Raw genomic sequence first — 23,609 nt, 5'->3', positions numbered from 1 at the left:
GTTTTTAATGCCTTTGGATTTCTGAAAGTAATCCTCTAAATAAGCACACCCCTTTCTATTCTCTGCTTAAGACTTCCACAAAACCAGAACTTGTTTTAATTTACCAATTTAAGACAACAGAAAAAAGCCTGTTAGAGACTGAGAGTTCTTACAGATAAAGCTTCTTGAGATCCCAGAACTTTGGCATACAGCTCACAGATTTTCCTCTTCCTAGAGAGAAGAATAAAAATATGTTAAAGAAGTCATAATTGATGGACATATAATATAATAAAGGCATTCCATTCTTCTTTAAAGAAAAATGAAATTTAATGGCACACTCTAACTATAAAACAATAGTCTATCTCTGGACTCACCTTATATGATTTAGTGGATTTCTGTATGCTGATTAATATCATATGCCTCAACATGGTAATTTGATGAGAGACCAACAGATTTTCCTTTTAAAATAGACAAGGTATCACTATGTATAGCCTGGAACTGCTATGCAGATGAGAGTGGTTTCAAACTTATGATTTCCTTGCCTCATCCTCCTGAGCACTGGAATTATTATATTTTACCATGCCTGGCTCATCTCTTCTTGAAAGAAAATACAGGTTAAACTCACAACCATTCCTGGTGAAAAATTTAAATTACCCATCTTCCAAATTAATGAGCCTATCTCAATTTTTGAATATATACTATTTACATTCACTCTTTTTTTGGTTTTTCTATAGATTAAATATGTGAAAATGGCTCTGAAATATTTGTTAAAGGCTAATGAACAATCAATACAATTTTTAAGAAAATGAGATAAAAGATGTTATTCAAATCCATAAAACAAGCATTAAGACCAGATGAGACAAATGGTTAAAAGTATACACATGTGAGTGTATATGTAGGTGCAACAATCAAGCTCAGTAGTAATAAAAAATAAAAATATATGTTTATATCACCAGTTTCACTAGAAAATATTTTTAAAATGTAAGTCCACTTTCTCTAAATAGTGTAAAAGAAATTGTAAGCTTATCACTCTTGCTATTGTCATGCATACACTATTGCTATCACTCTTAGAACTATCACATAAGTACAAAAAATTAAGTCAAGAAGAGGTGAGATTATCAGTTATCTATTGCTATGCAAGACTTTAAAGAAGACAACTGTCACTCATGAACGATGTCACATAATATAAAGTGGATATGTTAATTCTAGGACAGTTGGAAAATGCATGATTAAAAGCTCTAACATACAGGAAGGAGTTTCAAGACTACTGCTTACCTGTTTTCTCTGCCTAATCTAAATTTTCCACTGAAAAGATGAAGCCAAAGCTCAGTGATCTGCAGATTCCTTCACTATCATTCATTTAAGTAATGGGAAGGTAAACGTTTACTATTCTGAGCATTTTGTCTATAGTAGATGCTCGATATGTGTTGAGTCAAATTTTATGCTCAGTCCAGTATGACATTTTCTTTTCTGTGCCACAAAAAATATGGCAGGCTATCGCATTACAAAATATTCTGAGCAGTAATTCAGTCATTTGTAGTCAATTAAGAGTATTGCCAAGACAAGTAAGAATATTTCTGTAGTGGCTGGTTCTGTGTCAACTTGACCCAAGCTAGAATCATCAGAGAGGAAAGAGCCTCAGCTGGTGAAATGCCTCCATGAGATCCAGCTGTAAGGCATTTTCTCAATTAGTGATCAATGGGGAAGGACCCACACCATGGTGGGTGGTGCCGCTCTTGGGCTAGTGGTCCAGGGTTCTCTAAGAAAGAAAGCTGAGCAAGCAATGAGGAGCAAGCCATGGGGAGCAAGCCAGTAAGCCACACTCTCCATGGCTTCTGCATCAGTTCCTGCCTCTAGAGTCCTACCCTACTTGAGTTACTGTCCTGGCTTCCTTTGATGAACAGTGTTATGGAGTGTATGTATGCCAAATAACCCTTTTTTCCCCAAGTTGCTTTTTGGTCATGGTGTCTCATCATAGCAATAAATACTCTAAGATAAATGCCAATCAGTATCCTAAAATGCTTAATATATTTAACTGATTTTCTGGACATATAATAAAATCTTTACTAAAGTAGAGCTAAACTCAAAAATTAGCCTTCAGTGTATTTCACTTTTAATCATAAATAATAAAAACATAATAAAATATGTGATTTACTGCATTTCATATTATTAAATGAGTCAAAGACAAATTTTTCACAAGTAAGCCAGAAAACTATCTTTCCATTCCCTTTCTCTCAATAAAATTAAAACTTTTAGAAGATATATAGAAGGCAATGATGTTATACTAAAAAAATTAAAAACTTTTTTGTATGAGTGACAGGGATTGAACACTGTACTTTACACAGGCAAAACATGTGCTTTACCACTGAGATACACTCTCAACTCAGAGCGATGCATTTAGATTACTTTGGTTCAAAATTTGAAGGAATATATTTAAAATTATAGCCAAAAGGAGTACCATGCAAATCATTATGTATAGATATAACATAAAAATCCCTCTATTCATCATAATCACCTGAGCAGGTGTTCAAAAGTATAAATCCTCAGTCTCTACTTCAGACCCATTGAATCATATTCTATAAGCTTCAAGAAAATAGACTTTCTAAATACCTTTTGTGAGATTTAGACAAAGTCAGTTTTGAAAACCACTGGTCTTTTCACTGAAATTTTCAGTAAAGGTTTTGTCTTATAAGAACTTTAGAGTTCAGCCAGTGTGTGGAATCATAATCAAATGTCCACCTCCAGTCTGCTATTTATTTTATTATTAATAGAAAGGAAAGGCAGAAAATCCAAAAGAAAATGTCAGGCTTAGTGTGGTATAATGAAAAAGGAAAAGAAGTATGTGTTATCTGCTACTACTCTTGACTTTGTCACATGTTAGCAGCTATGATTTGAATGGTAAGGTACTTGCTATACAGTCCTGATGACTTGAATTCAATTCCTGAAACCCATTTTAAGGTAGAAAAAAACTGATGAGACAGAATTGTTCTCCATTTTCTATTCATGTGTTATGGTGTGCATGAGCCTACACACACACACACACACACACATACATTCATACATACACACCAAGTTTTTTTTTCCTTATTAGAAATTTATCACCACAGTGATCCTATTAGTGAAGTAAGTATTCAGAGGCAGAAGTGTGGGTGCTTAAGAAAAGTGATTAAGCCCCAGGGCCTCTATATAAGTAAGCATTCTAGGAAAACCCTACCTCTTAACCACATAAAATAAACAGAAATATGTAAAATTAAATTAATATATGTACATAGACATTGACTTGACCAAGAAGACTATCACAAAATACTTTTTAAAAAATTGGTTTTTAAGGATAAGAATATTTGTAAAATATTGTGTTTTGCTTGATGCTATTCTACTATTATTGGTGCAACAAACAGAATATATAGGTAACCATTATTGATTTTCAGGTATAAATTGTTTACCTTATGTCTTTATGTAGTTTAGCAAATCGTTCAGCTTTCCGGGCAAGTATGAAGCTGGAGAAGAAAGCCACATTTGAATGGTCAGTTATAGTTATGCTAAATAAATGTAACTTACCACCTATTCAGCATTAATGAACTCTCCCAGTCCTCCCCTTTTTCCTAGGACAAATGTTATCCTATCTTTGGCTCTCTCTGCTTTCAAAACTCTGTAGCCTGTGAGCTACTAAGTAAGAGATAACCAACCTCTTGATCAATACTTTGCTTCTAAAAAATTAACACCATATTTGATATTATAGAAAATTAAATGTTGTTCATAATATGACTGTATTAGATGACTATCCCAGCAACGACACTCAATAAAAGCTGGATGACTATTAATATATGCCTATCATAGATATCATGGTACTTCTCTTACTCCCTAACAAATGCACTTTAGAACCAGTAATTGGTACCCTATCTCACAGATAAAACCTTCTCTGGGCAATTATACTCAGCAGCAGATACATCCCTCTGTCAATACCCTGCCTCTCCTAAGAGGTAATTGACAGTCAGTGATTGAGGTGCCCATTCCCTTCTCTCAGTTTGACTGTGAAGGACCATTCCAGCTTCCAGAAGTCCATGGGCTGGCTGAGTGCTGACATACAAGTCTCCAACTGGTTCCTCCCACAAAAGCAGTAATCCCCAAATTTCACCCCAATAAACCTCTTGTACTCCTGTCTCTCTACCTCTAACTCAGCTTTCTTGGGAACTAATTGAATACTGTCCTCCAATAAAGTAACTCAGATCCCTGTAGTCAAATAGATTCTGTTTATTGTGTCAATAATACTAACTGCACTTACACTTTAAAGAATTGAATTATGAGATTTAATTGCTATCCTTACTTATACTATTAATAGCAACAGAAATCTTACAAAAATTCAAGGGATGGGTAGGGACATAACTCAATAGTAAAGCACTTCATTGGTATTATACAGAAAGCTCTAGATTTATTCTCCAGTACCCACTCCTAATCCAAATGAAGTAAAATGTGATGAAACTATTTCCTAATTAAAATGGTTAAAAATTATATTTATTTTGATCCAGAGAGATTAAATAGACACATATATCAAGGCTGAAAGGGGGAATTTTTTTTTTCTCCTCAGCCATGAATTAAAGTGTTCCTCAATTATCACCAGAAACTCCTTTAGGACTGCTATTAGAGAATGTTCTGAGAAGCAAAGATTCAAAGTATGTTAACACAGGCAATTGCATATTATTTAAGGGATCAGCAGGAGGGGTGTTATAGGACAGCAGGAGGGGTGCTGGAGAATGGAGTTGAACAATGGAAGAAGAAAATTTGCAAAAATGAAGTATGGATGAAGTTCCACAATCAAATCCATCATTTATGTCTTAATATTTAAAATTGAATAAATTAAAAACTGAAATTTGAACTACTCAACCTTATGGGATAAAATCATAATTTTGTTTGAGTTATCACTTTCAATGATGCCTCAAAATTCATTGTTTTGGTTAAATTTTAGCTTTATGCAATGATCTATAAGTTCATACTTCCATAATATTTTTTATAAATTATCCAGAACTGATAAAAAATTAAATCATTAGTCAGCTGATTTTGTATGGTTTTGACTTCAGATTTCTGTCAAATCTCAAGTTAGGAATGCAATAAGCACTTACACTATAGACAAATATTGTTCAATTTTATTTAGCCATTTACTGAGGAAATCAAACATGCTGGGGTTATGTTGGAAGTATTTAATAGATCTAATGTAGTTTCTAAAAGGTGATGATTATTATAAACACAGTGCTGGCTAATTATCACCTATGGTTTTGAGGCTCTTGGAGTCAAATGCAAAGAACAAAGTGGAGGTGATATATCCTTAAGGTTTTCATTATCAAGAACAAAGCCCAAAGTCTGATGTAGTGGTAAATATCTGCAATCCTAACATTTAGGTGATGGAAGCAATAGGATCAGGAGTTAAAAGCTAGTCTCATCTATATAGCACACTGAACTCCAGTCTAGCTACATAAGAACCTGCTGAAAGAGGGAGGGAGAGGGAGAGGGAGAGGGAGAGGGAGAGGGAGAGGGAGAAGAAGAAGAAGAAGAAGAAGAAGAAGAAGAAGAAGAAGAAGAAGAAGAAGAAGAAGAAGAAAAAGAAAGAGAGAAAGAAAAAAGAAAAGGAAAAGGAAAAGGAAAAGGAAAAGGAAAAGGAAAGGAAAGGAAAGAAAAGAAAAGAAAAGAAAAGAAAAGAAAAGAAAAGAAAAGAAAAGAAAAGAAAAGAAAAGAAAAGAAGGGAGGAGGCAGGGAAGAAGAGAAGGCAAGGAGAGGAGGGGAGGGAAAGCTATCTAGTTGGGCCCAGTAGTACAGTTCTGTAACTGCAGCTTCTCAGGAATCTAATGCAGTAAAGTTTAAAGCCAATTTTGCTACTGAGTAATTTAGTGAGACTCTATGTTAAAATTATCCATAGGAAAACACAGTAGACCTTTGCCTAGCATATATCAGGCGCTAGGCTCAATACCAGTGTTGTACATACAAAAAAGGGGAGAAGGGAGGCTACTGCCCTAATACAACAAGAGTAGCTGGTCAACAACAGTGATAAAGCAAAAATTAATTCTTCTCAACCCCACAATTCTCAAATAGTTGTACTAATAATAACAAACGAGATTTACAAAAGAAAAATGAGCAAGTTTATTGTCCTTTACAATGTTTGACCTTTGGGAGACACACTGGTAAACAGTAACCCAGAGATGGTTAGTCTGGATTATTTGCTTTTCCAACAAAGAACAACATATTATAGAAACAAAGAAAAGCAGTTTTAATCTTATGAAGATGAGAAACCATGAGAAGGCAAATGTATAGGAGGTTACTTTTGGAGGTCAGCTCAAAGCTTCCTCTGACTCTGGCTCTAAGTTAATACAGTGCTATTTCCAGTAAAAGAAACCTACCTCTTAACATAAGTGAGATACAGGGGAGGACAAAAAGAGGCCTTTTGCCTTTTTAAATCTCTGCCTTGCTTTCAGGTAAAAGGAAGTCAGGCAGAGAGCTCTCCTGCATCACATCTGGAAAAGGTATATAGTCTGGCCTCCCATAAATATAAAATACCAGTTAAACTAGAGGAATAAGTTCTGGTGATCTACTGTACAGTAGAGTAGGCACAGTCAATATTAATTTACTGCATATTTTAAAGTATCTAAACAAGATTTTCAATGCTCTTACTACAAAGAAATTACCATATGAGGTAAATGATATGCTAATAAACTTGGTTTGATCATTCCACAAAGTAGATACGTACTGAAACATTTTCCACCCATATATACCTTTTTAGTTATAAGATAAAATAATAAATATATCTCTTTCTAGAAATTTCCCAAATAATTCCATTAATACCTGGAAGGGTGCCAACACATGTTTGTTATAAAGCCAAAGCAACTCCAGTGGTGCACAAGGCAAGAATAGCAATGTGCATCTATCCATGTATAACTGAACTGACTGTCATGACATTCTGAGAGTTGTACTTTCATCTGTTTTTGTCAATTTGGCTTAAGTACCTGGATCTTGTCTTACTCAGTGGGGCTAAAAATGAAGAGGATATTCTGCTGCTATGGACATTATATTTTAAGCTCCTGCCTGCCTCAGGAATGTAGTGCAATTGCTTACATTATAGTCAGAGAATTAGTTATAAAACATTTTATCAGCAACCCAGGCAGAGCCGGCTTCCAACGTTCCTTGGATCATGTGTTTGGCCCCTTTCTCTGTAACTTTCTAAAAATGGCATGATGTGATGTTTTATTGAGCCGACTTACCTCTTCAGGAAGGACACCTGCATTTTTCAGAAAGCAAAACCAGAAACCACTGGTCTCTAAAAGTCACTTGACTGCTAGTAACATGTGCTCTTTTGTAATGATGCAATACAATAAAAGGCTTTTTGTGTGTATAGGATTTTTTTATAAGGACAAAAGTAAGCAACTAGGAAGGTGTGTCCCTCCTTAGCATTTCCTTTGTGAGAGCCCATTTCCTTCTCTGGAGTACTAGTTCCCAGTAGGCTGTTGGTACTATCTATGCACTTAAAAAGATAAAAGAAGCATTGCTGGTGAACAATAACCATAGGCAACTTATTCCCTGTCTCATCTTATATTGACACTATTACTTGGTATGCAGGAAGTATTTGGAAAGTAGATCAAGTCCAGAGACACTGTATTTAGAAGGTTTTACAGGATGAAGTGCTTCTCTTTCCAGAGTGACTGTGGACTTTCTGCCGCTAGACAATGCTATCATACTGTCCATCCATCCATCTGACTGTCTGTCTAGCTGCTTGATCCCTCAGCATGTAAGCTTTATAGAAGAAATACATAGGTGAGCACAAGTTAAAAATGGTGTCAAGTTTAGCAGTTTTCCAGCATTCTTGTGACACACACAAAAACATTGCTATAGATATTTTAATACATGGAAACATGATATAGTTTACAGTTATCATTGCTTGTACCTATATAAAGCAATGTCCTTTGCTAGCACCTATACCAAAACAAATTGGAAACTGCAGCTCCAACTTACCCCATGATGGCAGGCAGTGACCCATCTGGTTTAGTGTCATCCAGAGTGATTGAAATTGGAGCCTCCTCATCTTCAATTATCATGCAGCCACAATAGTCTTAAGCAGGAGAAAATTAATTAAGAGATTGAAACCAACATTAGAGATACACACATATATAGGATGTACATAAACTGTATTACTAAGGAGGAATAAAAATCTTAAGCTATTAGTCTTTGTTCCACCTCTAGGCCCTTTTGTTAAAGACACACAGGACTATACAAAAAAATGTCTATTCCTTATGTGGAAAATGGCCCATGTCTATCATTTTTTCTAAAGGGCTATGACTTATGCATGACAAAATGGTAAGATAAGGAAAATGGTAAAATGATCTTCCATGCAGGAACACATGGAAAATGAGATGGGACATGCTGAAAGGATTCACTTCCATTATCCCTTGAAGTTGTAAAAAGGACTCCATTGAATATGAGCTGGAAGTGTATCTGGAAAGCATCTATATTCTAAACCCTATTTCATTTAATGTTCACAACACCCTGATAAGCATTTATCATAAAACCTTATTATCATTTTATGCTAAGATACCAGTGCCAATAAGCTGGTGAAGTTCAGAAACAGCTTACTTCAGGGCCCCAGTTACTGGGCCCCTTGGTCTCATTCTGCTTCTGATGAATAAGTAGGAAGACGAATGACAGTGGCCCCATAGCTGATATACCCACCACTTGTTTGCAACTTTTCCTCCCATTGTCAATCTCTCTTGAGGCCATTTTGTGAAATTTTAGAAACAGATTAATAACTTCTCTACAAATTTGAATACATTTATCTTTTTGTATTCAGCATATTCTATTCAATATTCTCAAAATGTGGTTTTGTACTTAATAGTTTAAACACAAATACGAGAACCTACCCTTTTTCTTCCAGAAGGCTTCCTTGTAATACACCATGCACTTGATGACAGCCCCCATTGGAAGACGCTGAATTAATTGGTTTCTCTCAGGTGGAAGCTCTGGTTTAAAGTGGATCTTGGCAGTCAAAACCGGTGGAATGGCACTAATTACATATTTGCACTGAAATATAATATGCAAAATATTACCTGAAACATGAGGTATATAGCCTTTGCAGAAGTTATGAAGCATCATTTAAGGAAAAAAAAAATACCGAAATCAATCCACTGTGAAGCAACAAAATAGAACAGGTAGATGGGCTGGTTAGTTTTGTCAACTTGACATAGTTAGAGTTAGCTTGGAAAAGGGGGCTGCAATGGAGGGATTGCCTCCATTAGACTGGCATGTGTAGCATTTTCTTTTTTTTAAAGATTTATTTATTATTATATCTAACTACACTGTAGCTGTCTTCAGATGCACCAGAAGAGTGCGTCAGATCTCATTACAGATGGTTGTGAGCCACCATGTGGTTGCTGGGATTTGAACTCAGGACCTTCAGAAGAACAGCCAGTGCTCTTAAGCTATCTGAGCCATCTCTCCAGCCACAGCATTTTCATAATTAATGATTGATATGTGACTATCCAGCCCATTATGGATGGTGCCACCTTTGTGCAGGTGGTCCTGAGTAATAAAAGAAAGCAAACTGGTAGCAGGCCAATTAGCAGAACTCCTGTACGATTCCTGCCTCTGCTCCTGTTTGAATTCTTGCAATGACTTCCCTCAGTGATAGACTGTGATCAGGACCTGTAAGCCAAATAAACCCTTACTTCCTGAACTCGATTTTGGACATGGTGTTTATCACAGCAACAGAAAAGCAAACTAGGACAGTAAGTAAACCAAGTCAGTCAATCTGGAAAACTTAAAAGTAGATATATGCTATATTTAATTAAACTACAGATTAGATTACATACAATTAGAAAGTACAAATGGCATAACACCTATTTACCATAAACTCTTTTGTCTATAATAGATTACCTCATAGTGCTCATGATTCAATGTTTCTATAATGATGTTGTCATCTGTTTGGTCAATATAAGTAACAGGAGAGCTCAGCTTCACTTTATCCCCAAGGAGGGCCATTATCTGTTCACTTATTTGTCCAGATCCACCTACAAATTTCCGTTCCTATTAGAGAAAGTAGGCACAAAAGAAAAGTTACAAAAGGAGAGTGGTGGAACATTTGCCATCAATTAGTAATCTCCAAGAATGTCAACACCAGGCCTCTATCCTTGGTATATCCAATTGAGGGAAGAATCATTAGGACAGAACCAAGGTACCTCAATTATTCTCAGCACAGGTTCTAGCAAGGAAAAGCCATTACTAGCATATAAAATCAGAAAACAGAAGAAAATGTTCTCTATGCCAATGGTGCCCTGACCACATGCAAATAGCAAGTCTGCGAACTTCAAATGTCTATGAGTATGGTATACACAAGGAGCTCTGGGAAGGTGAAACAACTATATAGTTGATCCTAGGGGCCGTGGTTGCTAACTCCCTATGGAGTTACATATCTGAGCAGGTAAGGATATAGAAAATACTATATTATAGATAATGTGAGTCTAAGAGAACAGGTTCAGGGTGCTATTAGAGTTAGCAATACACTATCAAAAATAGCCAAATCAGGTCCTATGAACATGAATTTAAGCTTTTGAATATCTTCTTCTCAAAACTAAGTGCAAATTTCATTTTCAAGGCAGAATATTGACAGCTAAGTATCTGTTTATTCCTTAAAACACTGTCAAGTATTTCTCTTGAGCATCACTATGGATCAGAAGTATTCAGCCCTCTGTAATATGCTATTTCTCAGCATAGATATTGTTTAAGAATAATCTAAGAGAAAAGTGCTGAATACAGCATATTTGGTTACAACCAAGGAAATATTTTTAGCCCATTGCAGATGATTCTTTGAGTGATTAGAAATGTATGTCAGTAAAGCAGGGACAGACCACAACTGACAGTTGCAATATCCCATTTATGAGTAGACAAGCAGCAACTTTTAAAACTGGTGTTTAGTGAAACCACCGGAGCTCTTTATGAAAATGATCACAGAGTGGTTCAGACTTAAATTTATGATACATCCTTTCTGAAGAAACTGTAATAATTTAATACAGAATCTTACTATGTTTCCAAATAGGTGCCTTGAACTCTAGTATACTAAACAAACAAACAGAAAAGGTGGACTAGTTTTATTTGTTCACTATCTACTTTTCTGTGTATTTAAAATTAAATTATAAAAGGATAAATGTTAATGTCTTTTGAAAGATATTGTGATAATAGCTTGAGTGCAAAATCTGAACTCTACTTTCTAAAAGGTCATATAGGGTTTTTATTTAGAAGTATTTTGTCCCCCTCCAAATGAAAGATATAAATAACCTATTAGTAGGATACTTCAGAAAGTAAAATATGAATTAAAGAAATAATACTGAGTATGTACACATTTTTAAAATGCAAAAGTCCTATATTTGTAAAAACCAAGGGTCCAATGAGCAATAACTCTACACATCACAAGAACAACTTGGGGACTTCTGATGATCTCCAAAGAACACTAATTTACTTTGAAGACAAAGTCTAAATTCATAAAATGTACTTAAAATTCTGGGACTCAAGTAACACAGCATAAACTAAAGTTAAACTGCAATTAATTAATTAACCTCATCTCACTCGGGCATAACATTCCTAAATAAGGCATATTTTCTTTGAATAAGGGAGATACATCTTTGCAATGAATGTTAGGATCTAAGGAATTGGGAATTTAATATTTTGGCTTTGCTGTTAATTTATTAAATATTTAGTCAATGAGTTAAATATGCCTACTCATTGGTAATGGAAGTAATATATAAGCAAAAAAAATTGCAAGTAACAGCTAAATTATAAAATCCAAACTACACAACTTACTATTAAAAAGGTGGACACAAATTACTTGTGTGAATTAGAAGAGTAATTTCCATTTTACATTAGTTAACATGAAAAAATACCTGTGAGAAACAAGTGGTAAAGAACCAAGATAATTTTAAGTATACTAATTTTATAAGCACTATAATTTTCTTGGAAATTAACTTATTTTTAGTAGTTTAGCTACTTTGATATAAATAGCTTCATTTTCCTACATTTTAAGGGAAGGAACTTAATTCTTAAGATATAATTAATTCAAAATGCAATATTCTTTAGCAATGAACTTCACAGGAATAAAGAAAAAATGAGAAAATTTCCAGACATATTTAGATCATTTTATACTACCATAAATGATTAGAAACAACGAAGGAATTAGGAAGGATGGTTCTGGGCAAGTTAGTTTCAGAACAGACAATGTATACCTGGCCGCCATTGGTGACTGAGAATATCCGAGAGGTACCTCCACACTGCCTCACATACCACAAGAACCACAGGGCAGATACCTCATGAGGCTCAGAAGTCACATTAATGTTCACAAAAAGATAAGCAAATTCCCGAGCAGTTCTGTTCACAGAATAAGAGTGAAAATCACATGTCAATACATGTAGAAAGAAGCAGATAACCAACTCCTGAGAGTTATCCTCTGACCTTCATACATGGCACATACATACTATGAAATGTATACACCAGCCACATACACGTCAATAACAACATAATAGACAATATATACAGAAGTCAGAGGAATGCACCATTACAAAGTGTAATATAGTACAAGTAGAAACTATTTCTGCTATTTTGGCAAACAAAACAAGACAAGACAAGACAATCAAAACCTCATGGTCTCAGCATCCATAGGAAAGCATTTGTTAACTTTTGAGAAAAAAAAAAAAAAACTTTTCTTCTGCTATTAAGAAGTATGGTTTAGCTCCAAAATAGTCTATCTAAAGATTCAATATCCTTGATACTACCTAACTATACTAACTAGGCATACTTCTAACCTATTTTAAAGACTTTCCTCACATTCCCATCTCTTCTGACTCCACTCTGGTCCATGCTACTGTACAATATCTTACACAGAGAAAGTGGTGATCTCCCTGTATTATCACCCTACATCACCTTTAATATCCTCTGCCATGCTAAACACAATGAGTACTTTAACAATACTTCAGTGGTAAGCTAAGCATGGTAATAAGGCCTGGAATTTCAGCATGCAGTAGGCAAAAGAAAGAGGATAGCAAGTTAGAGACCATGCTAGTCTGCACAATGAAACACTGTTTCACAGAATCAAGAATAACCAAAACAAAACTAAACTAAAAACAAAAAAAGTTTAAAAACAACAACATAAAACAAATTTAAAATTCTTCAATGGTCTAAAATAGAGCAACATCTCAAACATTGAATATAGACAATATTATAGATGTACCACAGGATGCTTAACCTATGACTTCAACTACCCCACACACTACTTGCTCTATGCACCCACCAAACTGATCACTCACTTGTTCAAGTGTGCCAATTTTCTTCCCTTCTCAAGCCATTTCCAAAAGTTACTTCTTATTTTCTCTGCTTAGAAGATTCCTATTCCTTGACATCACTCATAGGTCTGAACCTCTCCACATCTATCTTGGTTACTCATAGAAGCATAATTCCTTAACATTATCTTCTCCACCCTCTTCTAAGTATTTCCTAATATCCCAACTACATCTCCATTTTACTCTCTCCTTTTCTAGCAATATTCGATTCCTGAAAGATGCTGATCCAGAACAATTCCTTCAAACATCCTCTTTCCTCATGCTTCTTTGGTAATTCTTATAAGTTATCATGTTTCTTGGATCATTCATAGGAAATACCATGTCCCTAATTTATCTATGTTTGTCTCCCCACCCTTGGCCCTCTGAATTGTCCTGGAAGTTAGCATCTAATGCTATCTATCTTTTCCTGACTCTCAAATATTGCTATAGCTTATTACTGAAAGATATTTCTATTACTACGTTAGCTTACCCCAACCTTGGCCTATACCTAGAAGATACCATCTCACCCCTTTGGCCACCAAGAACATGTTCTCCCACCACTCTTATAGTCCTGTCCTTCCCCCTTCAGCACTATTATACATTGTGTTTGTTGTTGTTTTGGCATATAAGTGTGTGGTGTATGTGCATATACATGTTTTGACATGTGTGTGAACTCATCTCCATGCAAGGGGCAAAGGTCAAACACAAGTATTTTCGTTGATTTCTCTCTACTTCATTTATTGAGGCAGTATCTCTTAATTGAATCTGAAACTTGCCAATATGGTTAGTCTAGCTACCCAGCTTAACATAAGCTGTACCAGGGAATGATTTTTCTATTTTTAGACCAACTAAGATTCCCTTTGTTAGGTACTCTGCTAGCACTATGTAATTATGTGTTCAGTGTTCATCTTGCCTGATAGAAGAATATAGACTACATGAGGGAAGAAGCTAAATACTAATAAATTCACCACCATTCCTTAGCCAGTATCTAACAGTGTCTTCATATAGTACGCCTAGAATAAATATATGCTAACAAGTATGTAAATATTATATGTGTTGATTCAAATACAGGAAAAGTAAATATAAGCATATCCCATATAGCATTTTTGCTATGACTGAAATATATATATATAGTAGTTCCATAAGACTATACAGCCATATTAGTCATCTTAGTTCATATATACTCTGGAATATTTATCAATGAAATTGACTAATACTATAATTCTTAAAAAGTATCCATATCATTGAGTCATGACTGTAGTAGTAAACTGTTACAGTGCTAATAATAAATCTTAATTAAAATCATTATATGGTTTATATTTTCATTCACCCTGATTAGTTTCATATCTACATCTATATGGAAATTATTTTTTAAAATTTGTTTTATTTAATTTTTAATATGGGGAAGGGGCATGTACACATGCCACATTTGTTGGGAGTCCTTGCAAACCAAACAGAGGGTCAGATCCCCCTGGTGCTTGAGTTATAGGCATTTGTAAGCTCTCTAATGTGGGGACTGGGATCTAAACTCATGGCCTCTTGATAACTACTCTTAACCCCTGAGTCATCTCTCTAGCCTATGGGATTGATTTTTTTTAAAAAAAATATGTTTACAAACTGCCTTTGTAGGCAACCTCAATGACCCTTTTGTCCAACGGTGATCTACTCTATGCACATACTTTCTTAAGTTTTTATTCATTTTGTTGCTCAAACCTGCTATAATTAAAAAGATTATTATATTTCTTAACTTTCCTTGTAAGTCACTAAAAACAGCACTACTACTCAAGACAGTCTACAAAGGATTAGAGGGGAAGATTTTAAAAATAAGATTGTAAGTAGTCAGATATACTTTGTCCAACAGATTTTATCAATGAGATCTTTCATGGTTATCTTGTCCCATTCCTCAGCATGTCTTGCTTGCCATGGTGCATCAACAGGGATCTGCAATGAAACACTCATGAGTGAAGAGAACAATAACCACTGCTCTACCTCTCTTTTCGGGGAAGCCTTTATGTGAACCTTTAAAAACTTGTTTCTTGGTCTCTGTAATTGGCTTGCAAGTCTATAAAGAGGTGAGATGAATCTGGAGTTCACACCTTAATGCTATTTATTGTCAACAACAGTAGTAATAGTGATCATAATTATAACATGTATAAATTTATTTGTAATTGGGATGGTGATGATCATTATGAATATCGATATTATTATTGTAAGATCACAGTCATTTTAGGCTCCCAACTAAAATTTGAGAGTAATGCTATAGAGCCTGAGAATAAATAAACTCTGAAGCAGAAAGTCCTTCCTTCCTTTACTATTTAAAGTGGCATTGTAGATATATAACTGTAAATAGATATTTGGCAGAAATGTGTCATATATATATATGTATATGTATATATATACACACACATACATACACACACAGAGACACACAGACACACTCAGAGGTATACAGAAGAAGGCACACATGCAGTAGTATAAGCTAGAGTGGTTTTGAATTCTAGTTCCCTTACTGCATGGTTTTGAGTAAATTATATAAACACTTGGTATTCATTGTCTCCATCTGTCAAGTGGAAATCCTGGCTGTTGCAGAGTTGCTGCATATTTTGGAAAGGGCATGCATCAGTGCAAATCAGCAATGTCCCTTGTACCTTGAAAGGATATTAATTAGTTTCATTCTTCAGCAATATGCTATGTGCAAACCAAACCCACATTTTACCTCTTTTCCCATATCATCCATTGTCCTCCACAGGTTGTTGTAATCCAAATATGCCAAGGGGTTCCACACAGGTGGAAATGCACCACGGAATGGGTAAGTTTTCCCCTGGAATAAAGTAAAGGTAATCTATTTGAAATGGATAATACTTAAGTTACATGGCATTCTAAAACTACCAGAACCAGGCTGTGATGCAGGTCTGTAATCCCATAAACTCAGGAAACTGAGGCAGGAAGATTCCAAGTACAAAGACAGCCTGGGCAACTTAGTGAGAGTCTGTCTTAAAAGTAAGAAGGAAACCTACAGAATCAACTAACCTGGAACCATAGGGGCCCACAGAGACTGAGCTGTCGACCAGAAAGCATACAAGGGGCATATTTAGGCCCCTCTGTACATATATACCAGTTGTGCACCTTGGTCTTCAGGTGGGACTCCTAACAACAGGAGCAGGAGCAGGAGCAGGAGCACGAGCAGTCTCGGACTCTGATGCCTGTCTTTGGATTCCTTTCTCCTAACTGGGCTGCCTTGTCTAACCACACTAGAAGTTGCACCTAGTCCTATTGAAACTTGATATGCCAGGGCAGATTGATATCCATGGGAACCCTGCCCTTTTCTTTTCTGAGGAAGAAAGTGAGGACTGGAGGTTGTGGGAGAGGGGAGCAGAGAGGCAGGGACTGGGAGGGGAGAGGAGAAGCTCAATTTGGGATGTAAAGTAATTAATTAAATTAATTTTAAAAATGAGGGAGAAGAGTGCTGAGGTGTCAATGGTAGAGTGTTTATTTAGCATATACCAGGCCCGTATTCCACCCCTAAGACTACAAAAAAAAGTAAAAAAAAAAAAAAAATTAAACCAATTAATATAAACCATTTCTTTGTATGTATATGTGTGTGAGAGTGAGAGAGACAGAGACAGTGGAGAGGGGGAGAGAGGAGGGAGGGAGGGAAGGAGGGAAGAGACATAAGGTACGGTTGGTGTAGCCACAAATATGCACAGGCAGAATTGCCTGTGTGGACACACATGGAGGTCAGGTCAACTTTAGCTATCTTCTGTGATGCTCTCCACCTTATTTTCTTGAGACAGATTCTGTTACTGAATGTGAAGATCACTAGTTTGACCAGACTGGCTCTAGGATCTGTCTGCTTTTGCACTCATAGCCTGAAATCACAGTCACATACTAACTGTGGATGGCTTTTTACAAGAGCACTGGTGCTATGTTCTTAGATCATCATGCTTGCACAGAAAACACTGTATCTGCTGAGCCATCCTCCAACTCCCACCTAAACCATTTACAGAAAACACTGTATCTGCTGAGCCATCCTCCAACTCCCACCTAAACCATTTTAAAAGCAAATGGATCTTCTACCATACCAAAAACATTCCCTTTGAAGGAAATTAAATATATTTCACTTAAACAAGCTTAATTTTAACAGAAACACTAAAATTTTCCCCAATGTTGTGTTAGCTGTTTTAGTTTATAGGAAATTATAGATTTTTGACTCATTTTTTTACTTACTTGAACAAATAAGTAAATAAAGATAAAACTCATTTTAGTGTAAATGCTGAAACCATAACATTCTTATTAAATCTTCCTGGAACGGTGATCATATATGAGTGATTAAATGGAAGACCATCTTTAGATACACACAACGCAGGTCTCAGATCAAGCTTTAACGGTTTACACAGATTAAATGAACACTGCCAAGACTATTATGTTTAGTGTAAAGAATCAGACTTCTGCAGTGTGGAACAATAGGCATTTACCAGTTTAAATGTTTAACATCCATTTTTATTTTCTAGATGTACCCTGATTTCCATTTGCAAAACTGACACCCCCTCCTCTGTGTAATTATTATTATGTAAGGAGCATGGTCCCAGATGCCATTAAAATAGGTTGGTGGCTTAGATTCTTCTGCCCAACTCCTGATCTAGCCCAGCTATGAGTTTGTGATTTGACCTTGGCTAATCATATACTCTTGGAAGATTTGATCCTGTAGTTCATGATAAACCAAGTACACAAGAGAATGGAATGTGGATTCTCTTCCCCAAGGCAACATGCCAAACAGATGTTTCCTGTTATAAAGACCATGAATCCTTTCCCTAACTTGTTAGAGTTCTGCTTTGTGTAGATTTTGAAGTGTGAAGTTCCAGCCTCATAAACTCTCTTTATTAACTCAAGTTGTTTTTTTCGGCTTAGTATTAAAGCTTGTAATGCCAAGACAGCTTGATATTTAGAAACCATTTATTTCACTTTACTGTGTAACACATACTATGCTAAGCAAAACAGGGGTAAATAGTCGGTGGACTCTTAGAAAAACAAGAAAGATTAGGTCGATTATAAGGCACAATCTACAAATTTAAATCCTTTAGTGGTTCCTCAGGTTCTCAATCTGCAGATCCAACCAACTACAGATAAAAAGTATTTTATAAAAAGCTATACTTAGCATGTAGAGATGTCTTTATTATTATTATTCCCTCAATAAAAAATATAGCAATTATTTAGATAGCATTTACATATGCCAGATATTATAAGCAATCTATATATTATTTAAAGCACACAGGAGAATATGAATAAGGTATATGAAAACAACACTTCACTTAAGTATTTCCAGATCTTGGTTTTCACAGGAAGTTCTGAAACCAATCCTCTATAAATACCAAGGGACAATTTTAGTTAAAAATAAATGAATTCTCAACATTTATAAAGCCTAAATCTTTTCTGCTAATACAATTTCTCATGAAAATTTGATTTTTTTGATTAATAAATTCTGTAGAAAGTCAACTTCATTCACTGCACAATACTAAATGTTGTGCCAGACTTTCAAAAGGTACAAGGAGAATAATCCTATCAAGGCAGAGGCACAAGGTGTGACAGTATATGCATAGTCTCCCCACCGTGACACCTGAATAAGAATACCTGGCATCCATTAAATGAAAAGAAGTGAATTTCCTTTCCACTAGCAAATTCAAATATCCTTGGTTGATTATGTGATCTGATTTCTTATCACAAAACGCTATGATGAAATGCTACAATCCAACTTTTTGAGACTCAAAATCCTTCATCACTGTCATGACCATCATCAAACATTCATTAAGCTTTCTCCATGCCTGGCAGTGGCTGAAACTCTTCATATATGTTATCTCATGTAATGTTCCCATCAGCTCTGTGGAGGCAAGAACTACTAATATTTCCATTTTATAAATAAGGAAACTAAAGCCTAGTGAAAATAGCTGGGAAACAGTATAATTTTCTCCTCAGAAGCCTTTCTTCATAAAATGTATTTCCTTATTCATATACTGTTGATGGAATGTGAAGATAGGTTTGTTATAGATGCATTTTAAAGTTCCACAATAAAATAAAGAAAATTCTCACATATAATCTTACAAATACCCTCCATGTATCTGTCCTTTTTCTAATATTAAAATTACAAAGAAAAATGTACAGGGGTATGATTGTCAAAGAAACATGGTCATCTTTGGGAAAGGCAAACACATTTTCTGAAAGAAATGGACAGAAACATTTTACACAAGACAAAAAAAAAAGTTCTGGAGAGGAGAGAGGCTGTGAAGCCCTTGGAACAGCTGGTTCTTCTCTAATTTGAAAACTCAAAAGAATCTATATTTTCTCTATAAAGTGAATTTGTACTCAAAGAATAACGGATAGTCATATCCAAAAATTGACCTTTGCTTTGAAAAGAAATGTTTTTGAGATAGGGTCTCTCTATGTAGCCTTGGTTGGCATGGAACTTGAAATGTTGATGAGGCTGGCCTTGAACTAACAGCTAGTTATTCACCTATCTTGGCTTCCCAAGTGCTGGGATTAAAAGTGTGGACACCACACCTGGCAAAGAAAAGTAATTTTAAAATATTCTTATTAATCATTAAAGTATTATATGTGCCATATTGCTGATGAAAATCTCCTTACAAAGCAATACCTATTTGAGTGTGCTTATATAAGCTCTTAAGATCCCCTCAATCGAAGGCTTCACAAAGACACAAAGATCCAGAAAAGGTTAAAGGACGGGGTGAATATCCTAGCAATCGCCTTAATAATGGAAGCTATAGATAATCTAAAAGATGTAAACTTTTAGCATGATGACAAAGGCACTAAGTAGGTAAATAATTGGTTACTTTCATCTTTATCAGTCTCTGGCTTTTCTGTCTCCATTTTCCAAAAATCATAAATTTTCTATAAAAGCATATATATGCTACAAGGAACTGGCAATGATAAGGCAACAACTTTCTTCTTTTTCACACTTCTAGATTTCAAAACTGGAGACTACTTTAACATGTGTGAAGCTCTAAAATAATATTCATTAAGAGGCCTCAGATTAGCTCTTGGCTGAGGGAAACAAGCCTGAGAGTAGACTCCATAGTTTCTCAGCAGTTTCTCAATGTAAACCAAACTCTCATCAAGAAAACACCTTCACATGCCCCACTATGTTCATAGCAGCCTTATTTATAATAGCCAGATGCAGGAAAGAAGCCAGATGTCCCTCAACAGAGGAATGGATACAGAAAATGTGGTACATTTACACAATGGAGTACTACTCAGCTATTAAAAACAATGAATTTATGATATTCTTGGGCAAATGGATTTATCTGGAAGATATCATCCTGAGTGAGGTAACCCAATCACAAAAGAAGTCACTTTGATATGCACTCACTGATAAGTGGATATAGCCCAGAAACTTAGAATACCCAAAATACAATTTGCAAAACACAAGAAAATCAAGAAGAAGAAAGACCAACATATGGATACTTCATTCCTCCTTAGAATAGGGAAAAAATACCCATGGAAGGAGTTACAGAGACAAAGTTTAGAGCTGAGATGAAAGGATAGACCATCCAGAGACTGCCCCACCTGGGGATCCATCCCATAATCAGCCACCAAACCCAGACACTATTGCATATGCCAGCAAGATTTTGCTGAAGGGATCCTGATATAGCTGTCTCGTGTGAGGCTAGGCCAGTGCCTGGCAAATACAGAAGTGGATGCTCACAGTCATCTATAGGATGGAACACAGGGCCCCCAATGGAGGAGCTAGAGAAAGTATCCAAGGAGCTGAAGGGGTCTGAAACCCTATAGGTGGAACAACAATATGAACTAACCAGTACCCTCAGAGCTCGTGTCTCTAGTTGCATATGTAGCAGAAGATGGCCTAGTTGGCCATCATTGGGAAGAGAGGCCCCTAGGTTTTGCAAACTTTATGTGCCCTAGAACGGGGAACACCAGGGCCAAGAAGTAGGAGTGGGTGGGTTGGGGAGTAGGGTGGGGGTAGGGTATAGGGAACTTTCAGAATAGCATTTGAAATGTAAATAAAGAAAATATCTAATAAAGAAAAGAACACACCTTCATTACCTGAAGGGTCTCTAAAACAGTGCTTCCAAATAACTATTACTTTTTAAAAATAAAAGGAAATAAAAAATCTAGAGTAACAACTGTTCATTTTCTACCTATATTCTAAAACCATACTATTTTCCAAAATAGCCTTAATCTCTGAGGACTGACATAGCAGAAATTACTTGTGTTGAGTAGAACACAATGTTTCTAGAATCATACTTCCAAATATTTAAGTTCATTTGAGAAATCACATCTTTAATCTCTCAATGCTCATAATAATAGGATGTTACTAACAGGACATGATAGTTTATGGCTCCCATAAACTGCAAGATGAGCTAAATTTATACTAAGCAAGTAGCACTTACTGACTGGCACATGGAAAAAGTTTTCTTATTTATACCTTCATACTTTAGTTAACCAAAAGGAAGTGAGGACAATCATAGTATTTTAAGTAACTGGGAGGCCGCCAAAAAAACTTTCTTTAATCATCTAGAAAACAAATAGCTTTTGGATTGGCTTGGGAACATGCTTTTCCAACCCTTATGAATTCCTTGGGGGCTTTTCCAACCCGTATGAATTCCTTGGGGCTTGCTTGCATCACTGTTTTGTAGCAAAACCTATTAGGAAAAATTTCCCTACAGTTCATAATGCAGTAGTAAATAAGGAAATAATCTAAAATAAAATCATTAATTTAGATAACAGCATTATGCTGTTTTAAGAGTTAACTTTCTTACTGCTTCTGAATGCAAGGAGCCAAGTTCTCCTCAAACATAAATAACTTCCATTTTACTGAGAAATGCTTGCACAGTTTACATGGAAACATCTCTCTTTAAATTGTCATTCTCTTCCCATTTTTCCTTCTTGATTTTCTTCACAACCAAGAACTCAACATATTTGGCTCACAGTCTTCTACTGAGCCATTCACACCTATATCCCTATCAAGCTCAAAGAGGTTTATTTCTTTTCACAGTTTTATTTCCTAAAATTTGACTTCTATCCCTCTCACCAAAATTCAGAGTCCTATTCCCCTAAGATAACCAGTGAGCTTCTTATAGTCAGAGCTGAAGGTATGAATTTGTCTATACCATTAGCATTTTGCAGCATCTGGTGCACCCCAGTGAACTGTGTTGGTTTTCCCAAATATCCACCTACTTGCCCAACATTTTCTCCCTATTCTTTGATCCACTGAGCCTTCAAAGGTTCCATCCTCAACCTTTTCTTTTTTCCTCAACCAAACATTTTCTATTTCCCTAGGCAACTTATATACCATTTCATTTTGTTGTTATATTTATACAGTGCTATAGTTTACATTTTTGTCTCTGTTCTCTCTGTTCAGGAGTATGAAACTGTGGTCTACATCTCATAGAACTTCTGCATTTTGCTCATGAACTAGTCTTTATCATATTATCCCCCCATTTCAAGATTTGCACAACAACCAGTTAACACAGTTGATACCTAAGATGAGTATCTCAGACTGTAGAAAAAGAAGATTCACACTAAGGTATAAATGATGCTCTTACAACAAGACTGAAGAGGCTTAAATAAATGTTTAGGTGATCCTTCCCCAGGAATTAAGATAGAAAGAATATTACCTTTGGAATTTTTTCCCCTGTAGTCTCTTGGGTAACTAAAGATCACTGGCAGGACAGTCTTTTAAAAGTATTTTCCTCTTTCACTTTAAATGCCATTAATTTAGGAGAAAAGGGTAGTTGAAAGATGGAAATATTGGGATGATATACAGCTGTTTAGTAGGCATATTGACCTATCATTCACATACCTCATAATCTATCCTTTTAAAGTTACAATACAGTGGATTTTGGTATTGTGTGTAACCATGAGTATATCCAAATTTATAACTTTTTTTCCACCCTATGAAGAAACTCTGACTCATTGATAGTCATTCTCTATTCTCCCCCACTGTATTTTGAAGAATCGCTAAACTATTTTCCAAAAGTGGCTGCACTATTTTTCAGGTTTTTTCCTAGCAATGTATGAGGGTTCTGATGCCTTTTGTCCTTATGCAATACTTTTGTCTTTTTGATAATAGCTGATTTTTTAGATAAAGTCTTGTTAATGTAGTACAGACTAACCTCAAATTCACAATTCTCCTGTCTCTACCTCCTAAGAGTTAGGATTATATGTGTGTGCTACCATATTCTTACTCACTTTGGTGACTCTGAAAAAGGGGTTGAAAGATGCTCTCTCTCTATTACCCAGGGTAACATCAAACTCTTGGCTAAA

The 23,609-nt window shown here is 35.6% G+C and overlaps 1 protein-coding gene across 1 annotated transcript in view; it reads right to left on the bottom strand.

Moving 5' to 3' along the window:
- Maoa (monoamine oxidase A) overlaps positions 1-23,609 on the bottom strand; it is a 66,197-nt gene that overhangs the window by 6,574 nt on the left and 36,014 nt on the right. Inside the window, exons 4-11 of the mRNA XM_021152962.2 lie at positions 16,030-16,134; positions 15,163-15,254; positions 12,225-12,366; positions 9,886-10,035; positions 8,874-9,033; positions 7,972-8,068; positions 3,423-3,476; positions 153-210 (exon numbers count right to left, since the gene is read on the bottom strand). Of these exons, the coding sequence (XP_021008621.2) occupies positions 153-210; positions 3,423-3,476; positions 7,972-8,068; positions 8,874-9,033; positions 9,886-10,035; positions 12,225-12,366; positions 15,163-15,254; positions 16,030-16,134 (858 nt within the window). The remainder of the gene's footprint in view (positions 1-152; positions 211-3,422; positions 3,477-7,971; positions 8,069-8,873; positions 9,034-9,885; positions 10,036-12,224; positions 12,367-15,162; positions 15,255-16,029; positions 16,135-23,609) is intronic.

The sequence above is a fragment of the Mus caroli genome, chromosome X (assembly GCF_900094665.2).
Source record: "Mus caroli chromosome X, CAROLI_EIJ_v1.1, whole genome shotgun sequence".
In the NCBI taxonomy this organism is placed as follows: domain Eukaryota; kingdom Metazoa; phylum Chordata; class Mammalia; order Rodentia; family Muridae; genus Mus; species Mus caroli.
Note: the sequence above shows the minus strand (reverse complement) of the source record. Positions and strands in the feature narration are given on the sequence as shown.